Source organism: Mustelus asterias, chromosome 1, assembly GCF_964213995.1.
Source record: "Mustelus asterias chromosome 1, sMusAst1.hap1.1, whole genome shotgun sequence".
Taxonomy (NCBI): Eukaryota; Metazoa; Chordata; class Chondrichthyes; order Carcharhiniformes; family Triakidae; genus Mustelus; species Mustelus asterias.
The window spans coordinates 141,644,927-141,665,503 of NC_135801.1; the positions used below are offsets into that span (position 1 = coordinate 141,644,927).

Sequence of the window (20,577 nt, forward strand, 5' to 3'; positions counted from 1 at the left end):
TCAATGTGAAGGCGGGACTTCGTCTCCACAAGGACTGTGCGGTGATCACTCTTACCGATACTGTCATGGACAGATGCACCTGCAGCCGGCAGATTGGTAAGGATGAGGTCAAGTATGTGATTTCTTCGTGTTGGTTCCTTCACCACCTGCTGCAGACCCAGTCTAGCAGTTATATCCTTTAGGACCCGACCAGCTCAATCAGCAGTGCTGCTGCCGAGTCACTCTTGGTGGTGGACATTGAAATCCCCCACCCAGAGTACATTTTGCACCCATACCATCCTCAATGCTTCCTCCAAATGCTGTTCAACATGGAGGAATATTGATTCATCAGATGAAGGAGGACGGTATGTGGTAACCAGTAAGATGTTTCCTTGCCCTTGTTTAACCTGAAGCCATGAGACTTTATGGAGTCCGGAGTCGATGTTAAGGATTCCCAGGGCAACTCTCTCCCAATTGTATACCACTGTGCTGCCACCTCTGCTGGGTCTGTCCTGCCAGTGGGACTATCCAGGGATGGTAATGGTGGTCTGGGATGTTATCTGTAAGGTATGATTCCTTGAGAATGACTATGTTAGGCTGTTGCCATGACTAGTCTGTGAGATAGCTCTCCCAATTTTGGCACCAGCCCCCAGATGTTACTAAGGAGGATTTTGCAGGGTCAACAGGGCTGTTTGTTTTGCTGTTGTCCTTTCCGGTGCCTAGGTCGATGCCAGGTGGTCCGTCCAGTTTCATTTCTTTGTTGAGACTTTGTAGCAATTGATACAACTGAGAGGCTTGCTCGGTCATATCAGAGGGCAATTAAGAGTCAACCACATTGGCTCTGGAGTCACATGTAGGCCAGACCAGGTAAGGACGGCAGATTTCCTTCCCTAAAGGACATTAGTGAACCAGATGGGTTTTTCTGACAATCGACAGTGGTTTCATGGTCATCAGTAGACTCTTAATTCCAGATGTTTTTATTGAATTCAAATTCCACCATCTGCCATGGCGGTATTTGAACTCGGGTCCCCAGAACATTATCTGGGTTTCTGGATTAATAGTCGAACAATAATATCACTCGGCCATCACCTCCCCTAAGCATTAGCTATGCATGCCTCTTGAAACATTGAATGTATTCAAGAGGCGGCTGGATTTATCACTTGGGGCGAATGGGATCAAAGGTTATGGGGAAAAAGCAGGATTAGGCTATTGAGTTGGATGATCAGCCATGATCGTAATGAATGGCGGAGCAGGCTCGAAGGGCCAAATGGCCTCCTCCTGCTCCAGTCTTCTACGTTTCTCTGTTTCTATTCCATCTTGGTGTCATCTGTAGATTTTGACAGCACTTCCTTTATACTAATATCCAAGTCACTGATCCACACATTGAACATTTATGGTCACAGAGGGGACACCATGACCAACTTCAAACCATTCTGACAAACCACCCTCAACTGCTCTCCACTTTCTTCCTTCCACCAAGTTTTAAAGTTTAATGTTTATTTATTAATGTTACAAGTAGGCTTACATTAACACTGCAATGAAGTTACTGTGAAAATCCCTGAGTCGCCACACTCTGGCGCCTGTTCGGGTACACTGATGGAGAATTTAGCATGGCCAATGCACCTACCCAGCACATCTTTTGGACTGTGGGAGAAAACTGGAGCACCCGGAGGGAACCCACGCACACATGAGGAGAACATGCAGACTCCGCACAGATAGTGACCCAAGCTGGGAATCTAACCTGGCTCCCTGGCACTGTGAGGCAGCAGTGCTAACCACTGTGCCACCGTACTGCAAAGCCAGTTTTTGAACCAGTTTGTTGTCCTCTCCCTAATTCCTAAGATAAGACATAGGAGCAGAATAAGGCCATTTGGCCCGTCGAGTCTGCTCCACCATTCAATTATGGCTGCTAAGTTCTTCAACCTCATTCTCCTGCCTTTTCTCCATAACCTTTGATCACCTTACCAATCAAGAACCTATCTCTCTCTGTCTTAAATATGCTGAATGACCTGGCCTCCACAACCTTTTGTGGCAATGAATTTTACAGATTCACCACTCTCTGGCTGAAGAAATTCCTCCTCACCCTGGTTAGAACCATAGAACCATAGAAAATTACAGCTCAGAAACAGGCCTTTTGGCCCTTCTTGTCTGTGCCGAACCATTTTATGCCTAGTCCCACTGACCTGCACTTGGACCATATCCCTCCACACCCCTCTCATCCATGAACCCGTCCAAGTTTTTCTTAAATGTTGAAAGTGACCCCGCAGTTACCACTTTATCCGGCAGCTCATTCCACACTCCCACCACTCTCTGCGTGAAGAAGCCCCCCCTAATATTCCCTTTAAACTTTTCTCCTTTCACCCTTAACCCATGCCCTCTGGTTTTTTTCTCCCCTAGCCTCAGCGGAAAAAGCCTGCTTGCATTCACTCTATCTATACCCATCAAAATCTTATACACCTCTATCAAATCTCCCCTCAATCTTCTACGCTCCAGGGAATAAAGTCCCAACCTATTCAATCTCTCTCTGTAACTCAGCTTCTCAAGTCCCGGCAACATCCTTGTGAACCTTCTCTGCACTCTTTCAATCTTATTTACATCCTTCCTGTAACTAGGTGACCAAAACTGTACACAATACTCCAAATTCGGCCTCACCAATGCCTTATATAACCTTGCCATAACACTTCAACTTTTATACTCGATACTCCGATTTATAAAGGCCAATGTACCAAAGGCACTCTTTACGACCCTATCCACCTGTGACGTCACTTTTAGGGAATTCTGTACCTGTATTCCCAGATCCCTCTGTTCAACTGCACTCTTCAGAGTCCTACCATTTACCCTGTACGTTCTTCTTTGGTTTGTCCTTCCAAAGTGCAATATCTCACACTTGTTCTAAAGAGTCATCCCTTTATTCTGAGGCTGTGCTCTCAGGTAATTCCAAAACCTTTAATCGACTGATTTACATCATACAGGAACAATAACCACTTGGTTAAAGCAGTGGAGGAATCATATATTAGCAGCACAAGCCAGCATATTGTTCAGAAGAAGAAATATAAAAATGGAAGATTGAAAAATTATATTCAGCCTGCGTACTACCCTGGTGCCTCCAGCTTGCATTAAATACATTGAGTTTGACATTCTAGATGATATTATTACATCAGGTTGGAATCCCACTTACCCATCACTTGAGTAATGATTAGCTGCATTAGATCAGAGGCTGCAGATGATTGTGGAGTGGGTTAATCACGGGAAATATTGTGTTCTGTGTGAATAGAGTGATCTATTAGGACCATTCTGGTACATAATGGTGATACAGAGAAGACTGCAATCAGAGAAAAGGGTAGCATCACCTGACAATTATTGTTGTCATTCTGTTGCCAGAAAGCAAGCCTTGCATTTTCCAAGCAAATCTGTAATGTAATCATTTTCTTTCGTGGAGTGGGTGTTTATGTGTTAGTTGAGTTGGGAAAATACACCTCTCCACATACAAAACAGGTCACGATCACTGTTTAATGTTAGTTGTCACTTGGTAACAGGGAAGGTATTTGAGCATCACAGCTGGTGGGTCAGACTGGAGCCTGCAGCAAGATGTTGTGGTGACTCATTTGAGGATGTTCATAACCTCAGACAGAGCACAGTTCTGAACTTATCAACACGGGAATATGTGAGCAAATTTACTCGCATGAACGGTCAACACCAATAATGGACTGATGGGGTTTAACTGCCTGTTTCCATGTTGCAATCTCTGTGGATTTTATGTATATTCCATTTTGCTTACATATTCACTTTTTATTTGGTCTTTTTGCAAATCACTCGCCATTAGCCCTAGAATAGAAATCTTTTTCTTTCCCAAACTTGTCACTTTACTATTTATGGGACCTTGCTGTACACAAGTTGGCTGCTGTGCTTCCTACATTATGGTCGTGGCTACTGTTCAAAAGTACTTCATAAGTTGGAAAGTGTTTTGGCTCATGTTAAGGTCAAGAAAGATGAATGCAGTCCTTTGCATATTGTTTCTGAAAAAACTTTATAGATAGTACCTATTCCTAACAATTCTGAGGTTCTAATCTGTTAAAAATCTCAATTTTGTATTGTCAACAGCATAGGTTTTTGCTGCATTCTTTTCTACATACGTGAAGTTTGATTATGTTTAAAATCCATAGTGTAAAGGGAGACCAGTCTGCCCATCGAGCCTGTATTGACAACAATCCCCGTAACCCCACGCATTTACCCTGCTGGTCCCCCTGACACTGAGGGGCAATTTAACATGGCCAATCCACCTAACCCACACATCTTTGGATTGTGGGAGGAAACCGGAGCACCCGGAGGAAACCCACGCAGACACAGGGAAAACGTACAAATTCCACACAGATAGTCACCCAAGGCCAGAATTGGACCTGGGTCCCTGGCGCTGTGAGACAGCAATGCTAACCACTGTGCCACCGTGCCACCCTAATCTGTTAAAGATCACAATTTTTTATTGTCAGCAGCATAGGTTTGTGCTGCATTCTTTTCCATGTGCGTGAAGTTTGATCATATTTATGGGTCTGTCATAATCATTTTACTAATCTGTTAAACTTGATTAGTGTTCCTTGACTGGTAAGATGTTTATTATTGGTATGCACAAGCGAGCCCCCTCCCCATGAGCAAGCAATAAAACTGTGTGTATGTGACACAGTATGAGAAATGTATATGAATCAGATAAAACTTAATGCAGCTGACCCTTTCTCTGTTGGAGTGTGTGATTATCATTAATTGCCTCTGACTGTGGTAACGTGACTTGATTTTCAATAAAGAAAACAGTGTTGATTAATTAAAAAGAATTACCGGTACAAACAAATAAGATGAAGTATTAATGTGCTTATTTCATTGGAGTGTTTTGAAAATCGACTTTTTCTTTGATATTTGGCTGATGTTTTCACTAATTGTGAGAGCTGTAATCATTAATGGCATCCTGCACTTTAGCGTTGAAGAGTTCATTCACTGTAAGATTAGGTATAAACTTCAAACTCTTCATTTTCTCCTGCCACTTTACTTATCCTGTCCTGGAAACATTTGATATATTGTTCCATATGTTCAGCCTGGAGGCACTAAGGTAGTCATGCAAGCTGAATTTAAGTGCCGTTAACCCCACATTACCTCATAATTAAACAGCCATTCTTCATATATCAGACTAGATGGTGAAATACAATGTATAGGGTATGGTTGACAAACCCCACTATGCCTTCACCTGACCAGCCAAATGCCTGGGCTTTTAGTATGGGGCCTGGTTAGGAACCGAGAGTGGAAATGTTCACTGATTCTGATCACTCACTCTTTGGACTAAGGCAACTATCGCTGATTAATTCATTCACGATGCTCAGGCCTCATGCCAGAACCGAAAGGGCAGGCGCTTTGACCACTCCACTGATCTCATTACTGTTTCTGATGATAGGTTGAAATTATCTGCTGTGTCTCTGTAGACTTGGCTCATTTTGTATCTCCAAATGAAGTGAAAAGTGACTCAGTGAATGCAATCCCGCACACAGTAACTCCAAGAGCACATCTTAATCATTTGGTCCCTGTCAATGGTTGGCAGGGAGCTCTGCTCCTATCCCCTTGATTATCCTGTCCACCCTGCGTTCTGCAAAGTAGAAATCTAACACCTTTATCAATTGACAAGAGTAAAGAGAAGTTAATGGGCAGAATTTTATGGCTCAGTGGGAGCAGGGTTGTAAAATGTGGCAAGCCATTCAAAACTCCATTAACTTTGAATGGGGATGGAAGATCCTGCCAGTGGGAGGGGCTATAAATTCCACGCAATGTTTCAGTTGTCGACTCCACATAAGAACTAAAAAAGGACAGTATGGGAGATCTTTTATAGAATTCACCAAACTCCAAGATGGGAGAGGAGAGCAACAGGTAAAGATCAGGAGTCAGCTATGGTAACTCAACAATAAAAAGTGGAAGGTACTGGCTGCAAAGCTGAGTTCCATGGCATCATTGAACACAGCGTTACGGAAACTAGAAGCCATCTGAGTTGGGTTCACCGTTTGTGTTGTTCTATGTTAGGATGATGTGCCTGACACAGCTGGAAGCTGCAAAAGTAACAGGAGGTGGGGGCATCATTGGTAGCTGTGCGAGGATGAGGGAGAAGTTCTGGATGTCGGGCCTGACTCCTGAATCCCAAGGACTGCTAATGGATGAGTGATGGGGGTGTGGTTCACTGAACAACATAAGAGGCTTGTGGAGTGGTGGGTTATGTGAAGATGTATTCACTGAGCTTACCAACCTGTCTGAGATCATTACACTTGTCCTCAGAGCCTGACTCCAGGAACTAACCTCATTGACCACTTGCGCTTACGTTCAGATTCCTGGCCCCTCGCTTGAAACATCTCTTTCCCCCTGTCCATCTCCACTACTAAGGCCTCTAACACTGGGTGCAATCTTCTGCCTTCTCTGCTGGCAAGCTGGAAAGGGCATTTGACTAGTTGGGATGATGGTGTACCTGGACCACACTGCTTTGCTGTATCCCCCAGTATTAGATTCTGGGTGGAAAGACCTATGGTCGACCTTCCCATCCTGCACCAGTTCTATGAAATCCTTGACTAAGCATTGCAATCCTACTGCTGGACAATATTTATGCCTGAGCTGTTCAAGAAAACAGTGTTCGTCAATTCAGGCCAAGTTACTTCACAGGGAAAAGTTGTACTTACGTTTGGGAAAGGGCCAAAAAAGTGACACTGATAATGGCAGTTTTCAAGATAACTATGGGCTGAATTGACAATCATTTTCTGAGCCACATATAGGCTGAGTTTGGGGGCAAACTAAAGATGAAACAAAATAAGTAGAAATTGAATAAACAGTGAGGAATATATAAACTTTGTCATATTCACATCCTTCATTATTAACAATTTTATATATTATTCCCTGTAAAGTTACTGTTACTGTCCTGATGAACAGTTTTAATGGTCTTTAGAAATATAATTATTTTTCATTCAAATGATCAGTTTTTATTCCCTGTCCTCTTTTTTTTCTCCTTTGATCATTATCGTGCTCCTTGTGACCTAATAATGGCTCTTTCACAAATCCTGGTAACCTTATCAGTCCCCACACTGAGAATCCTGTGCCTACCTGCCTCACTGACCAGTTCCTCTCCTCCTCAACCCTCAGCCATACCAAACTCCGGTGTCCTTCCCTCTGCCCCTCGGGATGTGGTGCCTGTCCTGGTCTCCAGCCGTTTTGTCCGCCTCAGCTGGCGTCCACCCGCAGAGACGCATGGAAATATCCAGACGTACACAGTTTACTTCACCAGGGAAAGCGTTAACAGGTAGGTGTGGAATGGAAATGCACACAGACATGTGCTATAAACAGTTTCATCAAATCTGTCGTTGCTGCACATCTTGAAATTGCCAAATTATATTTTCTGCCATTATCCTATCCTTGGCAGCATGCTTTCTTGTTGTTCCAGTAATTTGTTGCTTCTACTGCCAACACTTAATACCTCTCAACATATTTTCTCTTTTCTGAATTTTGTACTTAATTTTTTGTGTGCAACCATCTGCTCGATCTGTATGTTGCCCTTTTAATATTCCACTCAAGACCTGGATATTCTCCCTTGTCCATAAGATTACCTGAATCTGCCTCATCTGCTACTGAAACCCTCATCTATTTCCGAGCTTCACTATTCCAATGCACTTCTGCCTGCCTTCCATGTTCTGTCCTCCATAAACTTGAGGTCATTCAAAACTCTCTTTTCCATCTTCCACCTTTCACCAAGGTTGCATTTATCCATCGTTCCTGTGTTCGCTGACCTAGATTGGCTCTCAATAAGATTTTAAAATTCTCTTCCTTGTTTTTAAATCCCGCAGCGGCCTCGCCCCTTGTCATCACGAGTCCCAAAACCCACTGAGATGCCTATACACATCCAGTTCTGGTCTCTAGAGCATCACTGATTTGAATTGCTCCCTGCGTCTCTCCTCCTCTCTTCCCTCATTTAAGAACAACGAGCAAAGGGAAGTTCGGCCCTCCAAGCCTGTACTGATCACAATGCCCTGACTAAACTAAAGGAAAACCTTTTGCCCTTACTCGATCTGTATCTTTCTATCCCCTCCTGATCCATGTACCCATCCAGATGCTAATGTGCCTGCTTCCACCATCTCCTCTGGCAGCACGTTCTAGGCACCCACCACTCTCTGTGTGAAAAACTTCCCCTGCACACCTCCCTTAAACTTTCCCCCTTTCACCTTGAACCTGTGCCCCCTTGTAATTGACACTTCCACCCTTGGATAAAGCCTCTGACTATTCACCCTGTCAATGCCTCTCATAATTTTGTTGACCTTTATCAGGTCTCCCCTCAGCCTCCATCTTTCCAGTGAAAACAATCCTAGTTTATTCAACCTCTCCTCATAGCCAACACCTTCAAGACCAGGCAATATCCTGGTGAACCTTCTATGCACTCTCTCCAAAGCTTCCACGTCCTTCTGGTAGTGTATACCAAACCTGCACGTAATACTCCAAATGCGGCCTAACCAAGGTTTTATATAGCTGTAACATGATTTCCTAACTCTTGTACTTAGTGCCCTGGCTGATGAAGGCAAGCATGCCATATGCTTTCTTAACCACCTTGGCCACCTGTGTTGCCACTTTTAGGAAACTGTGGAACTGCACACCCAGATCCCTCTGTCTGTTAATGTTACTACGGGTTCTGCCATTTACAATATAATTCACAGCTAAATTTGATCCTCCAAAATGCATCATCTTGCATTTTTCAGGATTAAACTCCATCTGCCATTTCTGTGCCTAAGTCTCCAATCTCTCTATATCCTGTTGTATACTCTGACAATCCCCGGCACTATCAGCAACTCAGCCAATCTTCGTGTCATCCACAATCTTACTGATCAGGCCCCCCCACATTTTCCTCCAGCTCATTTTTATACAATACAAACACCAGAGGTCCCAGCATTGATCCTTGTGGAACACCGCTCGCTACAAATCTCCATTCTGAAAAACACCCTTCCACCGCTACTCTCTGTCTTCTATAACCAAGCCAATTCTGTATCTATCGAGTCAGCCCACCCCGATTCCCAAGCGATTTTAGTCTTTGGACCAGTCTGCCATGTGGGACCTTGCCAAATGCCTTACTAAAGTCCATATAAACTACATCCACAGCCCTTCCCTCATTAATTATCTTTGTCACCTCTTCAAAAAACTTAATCAAGTTGGTGAGACATGACCTTCCCCATGCTGCCTGTCACTAACTAGTCCATTTTCTTCCAGATGTGCATATATCCTGTCCCTCAGTATCTTCTCCAAAAGCTCCCCCACCTTTGACTTAAGAGGCTCCTTTAAACTACCTCTTCAACCAAGTGTTTAGCCATCTATCTAATATTTCCTTATGTGGTCCTGTGTCAAATTTTGTTTTGTGCGAATGTGAAGTGGTTGGAGGTGTTTTATAATTTTAAAGGTGCTATTTTAATACATGTTGATTTTTTGAGGAAGTCAGTATTAATTCACTGACTACCATTGTGTACTTCATCTCTATTCATCTGTCTTTGCTTCTTTCAGTCTGTCACCCTTGCTCTTAGTCTGTTTCATTCTCTTTTATTTGCTCATCTTTTGTAAATTTTTATTTCTTGGAATCGTGCATGAAAACTACCCTGCACTGCCCCCTCTGCCTCTTTACCATTTTTGAGGGTTTATGCTCAATTTTCTGACAGTCAATAAAATTTTAACTATCTTGTCTCCAGTTATTAAATCACTCTTCCATTTCATTTGCATTTTGACTCTGCTGAAAAGGTTATCTAAATTATTTGTGAAGTTCTTGGTTGCACCAAAAAGAAATTTCCCAATGCTCCATTGCTAATAGTAACACAAAGTACAGTAAGTATTTTCCCTGTACTATGCTGGCCTTTCTATGTAAAAGGCTTTAGGGAGCAGTTGTTGTGTTCTTTGTAATGATTAATTGTTAGTTAGGGATAATTTTCTGGTTAAACTGTATAAATAATGCTTGTTCACAAGTTCTGCATTGGGAGATTTTGTCAGCTGTTATTAAGCCCTGCTTTGGAACAGGGATCTCAGGTAAATCACTTCTTACCTAAAGGAGGCCAATTACAAATTGTTACATATCTTTGACATTGTTACATATATCAGAGTAACCTTTAATTGCTTGGAAGCTTCGTAAGATGGTCAATATAATTATTTGCTGAAACCTTGGCATTAACCATATGATCACTCCTGCAAACCGCTTTGACTGAAGGAATAAGAGACAAACATAATCAATTGTAATAGGAACAGCACATCTCACTTATGAAAAATTATCATCAGAAATGCTTGTAGTACACAACTGATTGTCAATATTTGAATAAGAAAGACACATCAATCACAGATTAGGACCAGAAACATTACAATCGCTTTGTCTTTCAGATGCTGACTGACCTGTTGTCTGTTCCTGACATTTCATACATAGAAACATAGAAAATAGAAACAGGAGTCGGCCATTCAGCCCTTCGGGCCTGCTCTGCCATTCACTATGACCATGGCTGATTATCAAATTCGATATTCTGATCCTGTCTTCCCGCCCATTTCCCTTGACACCTTTATCCCCCAGAGCTATATCTAATTCCTTCTTGAAATCACACAACGTTTTGGCCTCAACTACTTCCTGTGGTATTGAATTCCAGATTCACCACTCTCTGGGTGAAAACATTTCTCCTCACCTCAGTCCTAAAAGGTTTACCCCTTATCCTCAGACTATGACCCCTAGTTCTGGACTCCCCCCACTATCGGGAGCAATCTTTCTGAATCTACCCTGTCAAATCCTATTCGAATTTTATAAGTTTTTATGAGACCCTTTCTCACTCTTCTAAATTCCAATTAATATCATCCTAATCGATTTAGTCTCTCCTCATATGACAACCCTGCCATCCCTGGAATCAGCCTGGTAAACCTTCGCTGTGTTCCCTCTATAGCAAGAATATCTCTCCTCAGATAAGGACACGAAAACTGTACACAGTACTCCAGCTGTGGCTTCACCAATACCCTACAAAATTGCAGTAAAACATCCCTATTTCAATACTCAAATCCTCTGCCATGCCATTTGCCTTTTTTACTGCCTGCTGTACCTGTGCCCTTACTTTCAGTGGCTGAAGCATGAGTATCCACCTACCTCAATTTACACCCACTCAAATAATAATCTGCCTTCCTATTTTTGCTACTGAAGTGGATGACCTCAGATTTATCCAGATTATACTGCATATGCTCACTCAATCTGCCTGTGCAAGTCACACTGAAGCATCTCTGCACACTCCTCACAGCTCACCTTCCCACCCAACTTTGCATCATTTGCAAATTTGGAGATAATACATTTAGTTCCCTCATCCAAGTCATTAATATATAATGTGAACAGTTGGGGTCCTAGCACAGATCCCCGTGGTACCCCACTAGTCACTGCCATCCAATCAAAAGAAAACATTTATTCCAACTCTTTGCTTCCTGTTTGCGAAGCAACTTTTTATCCACCTTAAGGCACTATACACAATCCTATGCGCTTTAACTTTACATAGTAATCTGCTATGTCAGACAAAGAACAGTACAGCATGGGAACAGGCCCTTCGGCCCACCAAGCCTACTAGTTACATCCATGACACCTTTCTAAATTAAAGACCTTTTGCCTCTATGTGGTCTGTATCCCTCTATTCCCTGCCTATTCATGTATCTGTCATGGTGCCTCTTAAATATTGCTATTGTATTTGCTTCTACCATACCCTCTCAGAGCACATTCAATGCATTTTCCACCCTCTGTGTAAAAATGTTGTCCCTAAAATCTCCTTTAAACTTTCCCTCTTTTACCGTAAACCTATGTCCCCTAGTAATTGACATTCCTACCCTAGGAAAAATACTCCAACTATCAATTCTGTCCACGCCTCTCATTATTTTGTAAACTTCTATCAGGTCGCTCCTCAGCCCCTTACATTCAAATGAAAACAAATCAAGCTTGTCCAATCTCTCCTCATAGCTAATACCTTTCAAACCAGGTAACATCCTAGTAAATCTTTTCAGTACCATCTCCAAAGCCTCCACATCCATCTGGTAGTATGGCGACCAGAGCTGTGTGCCATATTCCAAATGTGGCCTAACTAAATTTCTATACAGCTGCAACATGACAATTGCCAATTTTTATACTCTATGCTCCGGCTCCATGCCATACATCTTCTGGACCACCTTAACCACTTGCCTTGCTGCTTACAGGGAACTGTGGACCTGTGCGCCTAGATCCTCTGTATGTCAGTGCTTTTAAGGGTTCTGCCATTTATTGTATATGTCCCTCCTGCATTAGACCTTCCAAAATGCATCACCTCACATTTGTCATTTACTAGTTACATCCTATTTTTAATTTGGAACTTAGGCATTAGCAATTTCTCTTTGTTAAATTTTAATGCTTTTCTAAATTTTGAGTCCATCATTAATATTCATTCCAGCCTTCCAGTAGCGTTTTAAAAATACATTCTGATTCTCTTCATTTCCTCCATTCTGTTTTCCATGGGATGCTTAACTGTCAACTAAGATTTTCAGAATATGATATTGCGAGGAGTAATGCTATTGAATATTGCCCAGAGGCTACTTGATTGCCCAGTAGTGTTTAAAAATGCTCACTGGGGAAGACTAAGTACATCAGTTAAACATAACAAAACATTATCATCACTGTTCTGATCATAGTGGTGCTGACAAATAGATGAAAGATATTTTATCGATCTGGAAGAATGCTTCCTGTAATTATTTACAAGCCTTAATCGTTTCTTTACAGTACAGAGTTGTCTAGCTAATGAAACTTACTGTTAAATATAGGATGGAGACGCTCCTGTGCCTGAGCATTGCAATATTATGCGACTCATTCTCATTTTTTCTTGGTTTAAAATCAGGGAGCGTGCTTTGAATACCTCTCAGTACGGAGACCTGCAGCTTACTGTTGGAAATTTGAAACCGGAGGAAACCTATTCATTTCGGATCATAGCCTACAATGATTTTGGACCAGGGCAAAGTTCACAACCTATTAAAGTGTCTACTCAGCCTGAATGTAAGTAGTTGAAGAAACTGATAATAATGGCATAAAGCATTTTCATGATGGCTGGTAAAGATCTGAATTACTGCAATAATGCTTTCTAATGCTGACGCCAAAACTCCTTTCTTTGCCAATGTCCTGTGATTCCCGTGAGAAACAGTGTATGTGTGTTTGCAAACATGCATTCGTATGTGACTGTGTGTACATGGAATCAGGTTTGTCAATTGATACTCAGTAGACCCTCATTATTATTATCATTATTTTCTTAGCACCAGGAAATTGCCAAATTTAATTTCACCAAATGGATTGATTTATCTTTAGGGTACAGGGGAGGGAGTTTGTTCTATTTTGTGTAACTGCACTTGCCTGCTGAAAAGGACTGTGTTGCTCTATCACAATAGAATAGGGTGCAAGGGGTGTGCTCTCTTTCTCTGAAATCATTTCCTCCTGAAGACCCTTCGTGTGATGTTGGTCAGAAGTGAAGCACTTCCGATGAGGCAGAGATAATTGAGAAGGAGAGTCTACCTTTCCAATCACTTCACAGAGCAGCACTCGGAGATTCATGGGAACAAGTTGCTAACTTTTTTTAAGGAAGAGGAGTGAAGAATATACTTCAAAGGTATGGTGAGAAACGACAAGAGTATCGAGATGAACATTATTGTTTGCACCAAAAGGAGAAGGGGTCCTGCATAGCTGAATATAACAAGGACAAATCAGACAAAATTAAATCTGGAGTATCGAACATGGCATGCCTGGACGCACGGTGGCACAGTGGTTAGCACTGCTGCCTCACAGCACCAGGGACCTAGGTTCAATTCCCAGTTTGGGTCACTGTCTGTGCGGAGTTTGCACATTCTCTCCGCGTCTGTGTGGGTTTCCTCTGGTTCCTCCGCTTTCCTCCCACGGTCCAAGAATGTGCAGGTTAGGTGGATTGGCCAAGCTAAATTGCCCCTTACTGTCAAGGGGACTAGCTAGGGTAAATGCATGGAGTTATGGGGATATGGCCTGTGTGGGATTATGGCCAGTGCAGGCTCAATTGGCCGAATGCCCTCCTTCTGCACTGTAGGATTCTATGATTCTATGTAATAAAGGCATAAATAAATACATAATAAATACATCAAGCCCAGACAACACAAATTCTGACCTAAACATACTCTAGACAAGATAGGTTACTCCCTGAGTTCCCTGTCTAACTGGTGCATGTTTACCATGAAACAAGTGAAGTGCTGTGAAATGTGAAACCTATTTGGTGTTTACAGGGACAATTGAATATTAAGAATGACTTATCATAAATAATGGGACGATTGTCCCAAAAAATTTCTCAGTGTTGTATTCATGTGAAAACTGGAGTAAATCATGCTGTTGCTTTCAGTGGCAGTCTCAAAAAGAATCTCCTACACTCTGTGCACTGCAGAGTCCATAGCATGAATAACACTGAAATTCAGAGGGTGAAGCCTATTCCCGCCCGAGAGGCCGGCAGCATAGCGCTGAACAGGACATTAAGCATGCGCCAACCTGTCAGTGCCAGGATCAGCGCGTGCACAGTAGCCCCACACTGTCGGCCTCCCGATTGCTGGCCAGCTTGATCGCTGGTCAGCCCCGCGACCTTCACACTGTTGGCCCGCTGCCCTCTCCTTGATGGTCAATCCTGATCACTGGCTTCCCTCCCTCCCCCACCAATCCTAAGTGCAGAGTGGCAGTGGAACCTCCCACCCCCGCAGATCGTCCCCGGAGGCACCACCCCATTAGGCTCCACCCCCTTGGCACTGCCCTATGCCTGGTGGGCAGTGCCAGGATGTCCCCTGGGCATTGGCACTTTGCCTCTTGGACAGTGCCAGGGGACCCAGGCTGTCACTGCCAAGGTGCCAGTGCCCAGGGCTCACCCTCCCCCGGTGCCCAACCCTCTGGGGAAACTTCAATTGCCCCCTTCACTCCAGCGGGGTCGGGCCGCCAGCTCCCCAAAGTTAGGGAGGTACTGTAAACCCCGCTGGAGTGAAATTCCCCTGGTGAGGTGAGAGATGCTAGCAGGCCCGGAGATTTCAGTCCTGGGCCTGCTAATTCTACTTAAATTGTAGGCAAATGACGTCCTGTATAGGTAATGAAACTCTGCACCTTTTCCCGGCATGGAGCTGACGCTGCCAGAAATCTGATGCTGGGAGACGCTATCGGGGTGTGATGCCCAGCGTGGATCCTGTGCATTGGGCGCTGCTTGAATCTCCTGGCCTGATGCGCTAGAAAATTAGCGCAACGGGATGGGAGAATTCACCCCCCATATTTACTAATTAGACTTATGCCAAATATTCACAGTTCTCGATATGATTAACTTCATTAGGTCAAGAAGTTTGAGTACAGATCAAAGATCAGTCTCTCCACCCAAACCCTCTCACAAGCCACTAAAACTTGACTGATCACAATGGCGTGCTGCAAACACCACTGATCCACGAGTGTGTGCGTCTTTGCTCTCATGCATTACCCATGACAGTGTTCATTGTTAATTAGTAAAGAATTAAATCCTCAATAATCACAGCTCATCGATCAATTCCCTCTTACCACAAGTAAGGATAGTGTGTGATTCAGTGCTGAGAAAGAATTTTTGATTTGGATAGACTTGAGGGAACAGGATTTGCAAATATTATCTTTTTCAATCATCTCATATAATAATTCCATTAATTTAGAAAAACATCCGGAAGAATAGCATTCCTTTCCTTTGTCAACAGAAGAAATGCTTTTATTAAACCAGTTATTGCTATTAATGCAGAATTTATTTCCAATACTTTATTCACCTCACTGAAGGTTGGACAGGTTCCTTGGACTAACCTCCCCATAATAAGCAATAATTCATGACATATAAGCATTGACAAAGTACTGCAGCAGTTCAAGGACATGGTGTATCAACATCATTTAAGCGGAACCAATACTTGCCTCGCCGATGATTCCAAACCCCAATATAGAAACAGTACACCAATGTGTTTCAGGGAGAGGGCATGTGAAGTCTCCCACTCCCTCTTGTTACCCCATCCCTCCTGTGGGTAATAACCAGAATCATAGAACCATAGGAAAAAGGAGCAGGAATTGGTCATTCAGCTCTTTGAGCCTGTTCTCCATTCATTATTTTTGTGTATTAACATGGTATGCAGGACAGACTTTGGTTTAAAACAAATGGAGCTTTATTAATGGCGTGTGATCACTTCCTTGGCTGTTTCTTCTCTCTCTGTTTCTCATTCTCTGATTCTCATGCTAGACCCATTACATCCTTTCTGGTGCGTAGTTTAATACAGCAGAGCTCCAGTGAGCCAATAGGAATAAATACTTGTCCATGTCCTGCAGTCCAAAGATGTGCGGGTTAGGTTGATTGGCCAGGTTAAAAATTGCCCCTTAGAGTCCTGAGATGCGTACATTAGCGGGTAAAATATGTGGGGGTAGGGCCTGGGTGGGATTGCGGTCGGTGCAGACTCGATGGGCCGAATGGCCTCCTTCTGCACTGTAGGGTTTCTATGATTTCTATGAATACAAATACAAAACAATTATGATCGTGGTTGATCATCCAACTCAGTAACCTGTTGCCACTAACTTGCGACATCCTTTGATCCCCTTTGCCTCAAGTGCTATACCTAACTCCTTCTTGAAAACATACAATGTTTTGGCCTCAACTGCTTTCTGTAGTAGCTAATTTCAACGCTTTCCACTCTCTGGGTGAAGAATTTCTCCTCATCTCAGTCCTAAATGGTTTACCCTGTATCTGTAGACTGTGACCCCTGGTACCCTGGATTCTCCCACCATTCTCCCAATGACGGAGAGGATCTCCATCTTTATAAAACTTTAGCCCAGAGTGTCAGTCTTGGCTTTTGTCTTCAGTGCTGCAATGAGATCTGAACCTAAAAACATTGGACTCAGAGGCAAGTGTGTTACTACCTGAGCCATTCCTAACATGTAAATGGCTGCCTTGTCTGAGATCAGCTAACTCACCATTGAGCCTTGAATTTGGGATTTTTCTAATCACAGAATCACAGATTTAGTACAGCACTGAAGGAGGCCATTTAGTTCATCGTGTCTGCACTGAATTTCTGAATGAACAATTTCAAAGCGTCATTCCCACACTTTCTCCCCATTACCTGACACATTCTTCCTTCTCAGATAATAATCCAATTCCCCCCTGAATGCCTTGATTGAATCTGCCTCCAACACAGTCTTAGTCAGTGCATTCCAGAACTTAACCACTTGCTGTGTGAATTTCTTTTCCCCTCGTGTCTCCATTGCTTCCTTTGCCAATTACCTTAAATCTGTGCCCCCTCACTCCCGATCATTCCACCAGTCAGAACAGTTTTTCCCTATCTAATTGGGCGAGATCCCTCATGATTTTCAAATATTTCTATCAAATATTTTCTCAACCTTCTCATCTCCAGAACAGTCTCAAATTCTCCAATCTACCTATGTAACTGAAGTTCCTCATCCCTGAAACCATTTGTATGAATCTTCCATGCGCCACCACAAATGCCTTCACATCCTTCATAAAGTGTGAAGCCCTCTAGAATTGCACCCTTTATTTTTTGTTGTCTCTTTGTGCTCTTCCTACCCAAATTTCATCTGCCACATGCCCACCAATTCCACCAACTTGTCCATGTCCTGTTAAAGTTCTACGCAAGCGTCCTCATAGTTCACAATGCTTCCAAGTTCTCTACCATGCACAGTCTTTGAAATTGTTCCCTGCTCCAGATCATTAATATATATATCAGGAAGAGCAAGGGTACTAACACTGACCCCTGGGGAACTCCACTACAAACTGTCCTCCTGTCTGAAAAAAACAGCCATCCCAACACCTTCCATTACTCAGCAAGTTTCATCTCCCTGTCTCTTTTAATCAGTGAGTTTTGCTCACAAATCCGTTGTTCGGCACCATAACAATGCCTTTCGGAAGTCCAAGCACGCCACGTCTGCAGCAATACCACCATCAACTCCTCTGGTACCTCCTCAAAAATCTCCAGCAGGTGAGTCTAACCAGATAGTGTCAAAACATTCAAGTACTGTAAAAAACAATTGTAGAATTAATCCTGTATGATGAAAGCATCAGTCGACCTGGAAGTTATGTTTTCCTCCTTCCTGACTATGCCTGTTTGAATCATGGTTAAGCTGGAAACGTGAGTAAATGTTATTGAAGGCTCTTTACCTCTAATCTGTGTGATTTAGTGAATTTATCCATTAAATTATCAGAAAAATTATGCATTGTAACCTTTCTGACATGATGAAATACGTTTGATAAAACACATAAATGAACCTGATTGATGGACCTTCACTTGTTACACCCACCTTTTCTCATAAAGTATCAAAACATGCAAGGACTCCAAACATTTTCAGTGTAAATTCTGTGAAATGAAAGCATCTATTGACCCAGAAGTTACATTTTCCTCCTTCCTATCCATGCGTATTTGACCCATTATGGTTAAGCTGCAAACATGAGTAAATGTTATTGAAGGCTCTTTATATTCACTGGTTCAAAACCCAGGTGAAATTTTGATTATCCAAAGCTGGCTCGTGTTGAATAGCACTGACAAGATAACCCCAACCAAGGGTAGTGTGTTAATATCCCCTGGCTCAGCATGGAGAGAATAGAATAACAGTTTTTTTATTGTAGCTTTTTGTGTGCTCAGGTATCCAATCTAAAGGCCCATTGTGCTCTAATCCCAATAGTATTCCCATCGATTATGTTATTACTGCAATTTCTCAGAGTATAAATTCGAAGCAGCTAATCTCAGTATGTGACTGTAATCCATTTTAATGCTATATAATTTCTGTTAAAATGATTGCCTGAACATGCAGGTTGGACCAGATAACATCGAAGCATATGGAAATGTGGAAAAGGGAACCCAGATTCTACCTCTTTAATCAGTTTAAGGGTCATGGCAAAATCCCTCTTTTTGAAATAATCACCTGAAGTATAGGAATCTGGCTTTCAAAGAGTGCTTTGTATCTGAAGATTAAATTGTGCTGTGATGCATTCTCTGGTTTGTAGATGGGCTCCGGTTTTTATTTTCCCAATACTTACGAGAAGATTGAACACCCTATTTAATTACTTCAGTCTAATCTCTATATTCCATATGAACTTTGTGAAATGCTGTCCCGTCTTAAAGATGTTATCAGAATATTAAGGTAGAAACCATCCTTGGCTTAAAGGGGCATGGTCTTCATGAAAAAAATGGAATTACACTCCTGAAGAAGACCATCCAGAATTTAGAATATTTATTTGAGAATCCTACTGGACATGCTGGCTCCTGAGGCAGATTCCCAGTGAGTGCTTTTGTGGTGCTCAAAGTTCACTTTCAACTACTCAAATTTATAAAGTCTACCCCTTAGTGTTGACAGACTATTAATTGCACAGAATCATCACTGCCAAGTCTGCTCCATGTCTCACGTAACACCCATATAAATGCATTTTCCAGCAAGAATCGCTGACAGTAGCATATTAGTTGAATGTGATCGAAAACTTTTCAGCAGGAAAAGGCAAGGTTGCTGTCTTCCCATCTCATTGCTTTGCCATTGAGTGAGGAATTCCTGGAGAAGGATGTCTCTGGTCGTCATGAGCCGACTGAGGTCCTATAAGCTAATACTATAAGCAGCTCAGTGCCTTCCTGCTGCTCAGGCCTCAAGAGTGATTCCACTGGTCACACAGTAAGGGCTGTCAGCCTCCTATGCAGTAGGCACACTGCCTGCACTCTCACGCTAATTGTACAGCAAACACAGAGGAAAGCTACGAATTGTCCACATCTTGCAAAGCTTAGCTGAAGACAACATGCCACCTTCAGCAAGTTCACTGTCCAGAAATGACCCTGTGTTGGGTTCCTGATCCCATTGCAAAAATCACCCTGATGTTTTAGCTCAATGGCCTGTCACCAGAACCCAAGTTCTGACGGAAGGTCACAGACCGAAAACATCTGTTTCTCTCTGCGTAAATGCTGCCAGGCGTGTTGAGGATCCTCCAGCACTTTCTGTTTTTATTACCAGATTAAATTGCTAGCACAAGTGACCCGATTCTATTGTGGATAAGATAACTGACATTGAAGAGACAATGAGAAGAACAGTATGGTACCTTAGGTGCCAGGAAGAAACATCAGCCATTACCTTCTCAAAACAAGGTAGTGAAAATCGCAAACCACCTTTCCAGCCATCCATCTGCCTGGGCTATCTCTAACTGTGAGCAAGGAAACTTGCAAATAGGGAATTTACGGACTGGCTTGAGCAAGACCGGAAATTCCCGCCCGAAGTCAACGGACATTTCCATTGTTCGCTCCACGCCTGCTCCGATTCTGTGGCAGGCGAGGTGATAGAATTCCGGCGATACATCCAGCCATGCCAACATATTAAATAGATTAGTCTATACATCAGCAGGTATCATGTGAACAAAATGAAGAACACAAACAATCTGAAACCCACTGTTAAACAGGGAAAACTAAAACAAAACTAAAACAACTTGGCTGGAATAGTTTCTTATTCCCTGAAGAAATAATTACACTCCCAAGCAATAATATAGCTAAATGCAATTGTTGATTAAGAATATTTGAGGTTAA

General features: G+C 42.7%; 1 protein-coding gene across 1 annotated transcript in view; it reads left to right on the top strand.

Annotated features, from left to right (window-relative positions):
• dcc (DCC netrin 1 receptor) overlaps positions 1-20,577 on the top strand; it is an 868,461-nt gene that overhangs the window by 530,902 nt on the left and 316,982 nt on the right. The window contains exons 8-9 of the mRNA XM_078241787.1: positions 7,132-7,288; positions 12,879-13,033. Of these exons, the coding sequence (XP_078097913.1) occupies positions 7,132-7,288; positions 12,879-13,033 (312 nt within the window). The remainder of the gene's footprint in view (positions 1-7,131; positions 7,289-12,878; positions 13,034-20,577) is intronic.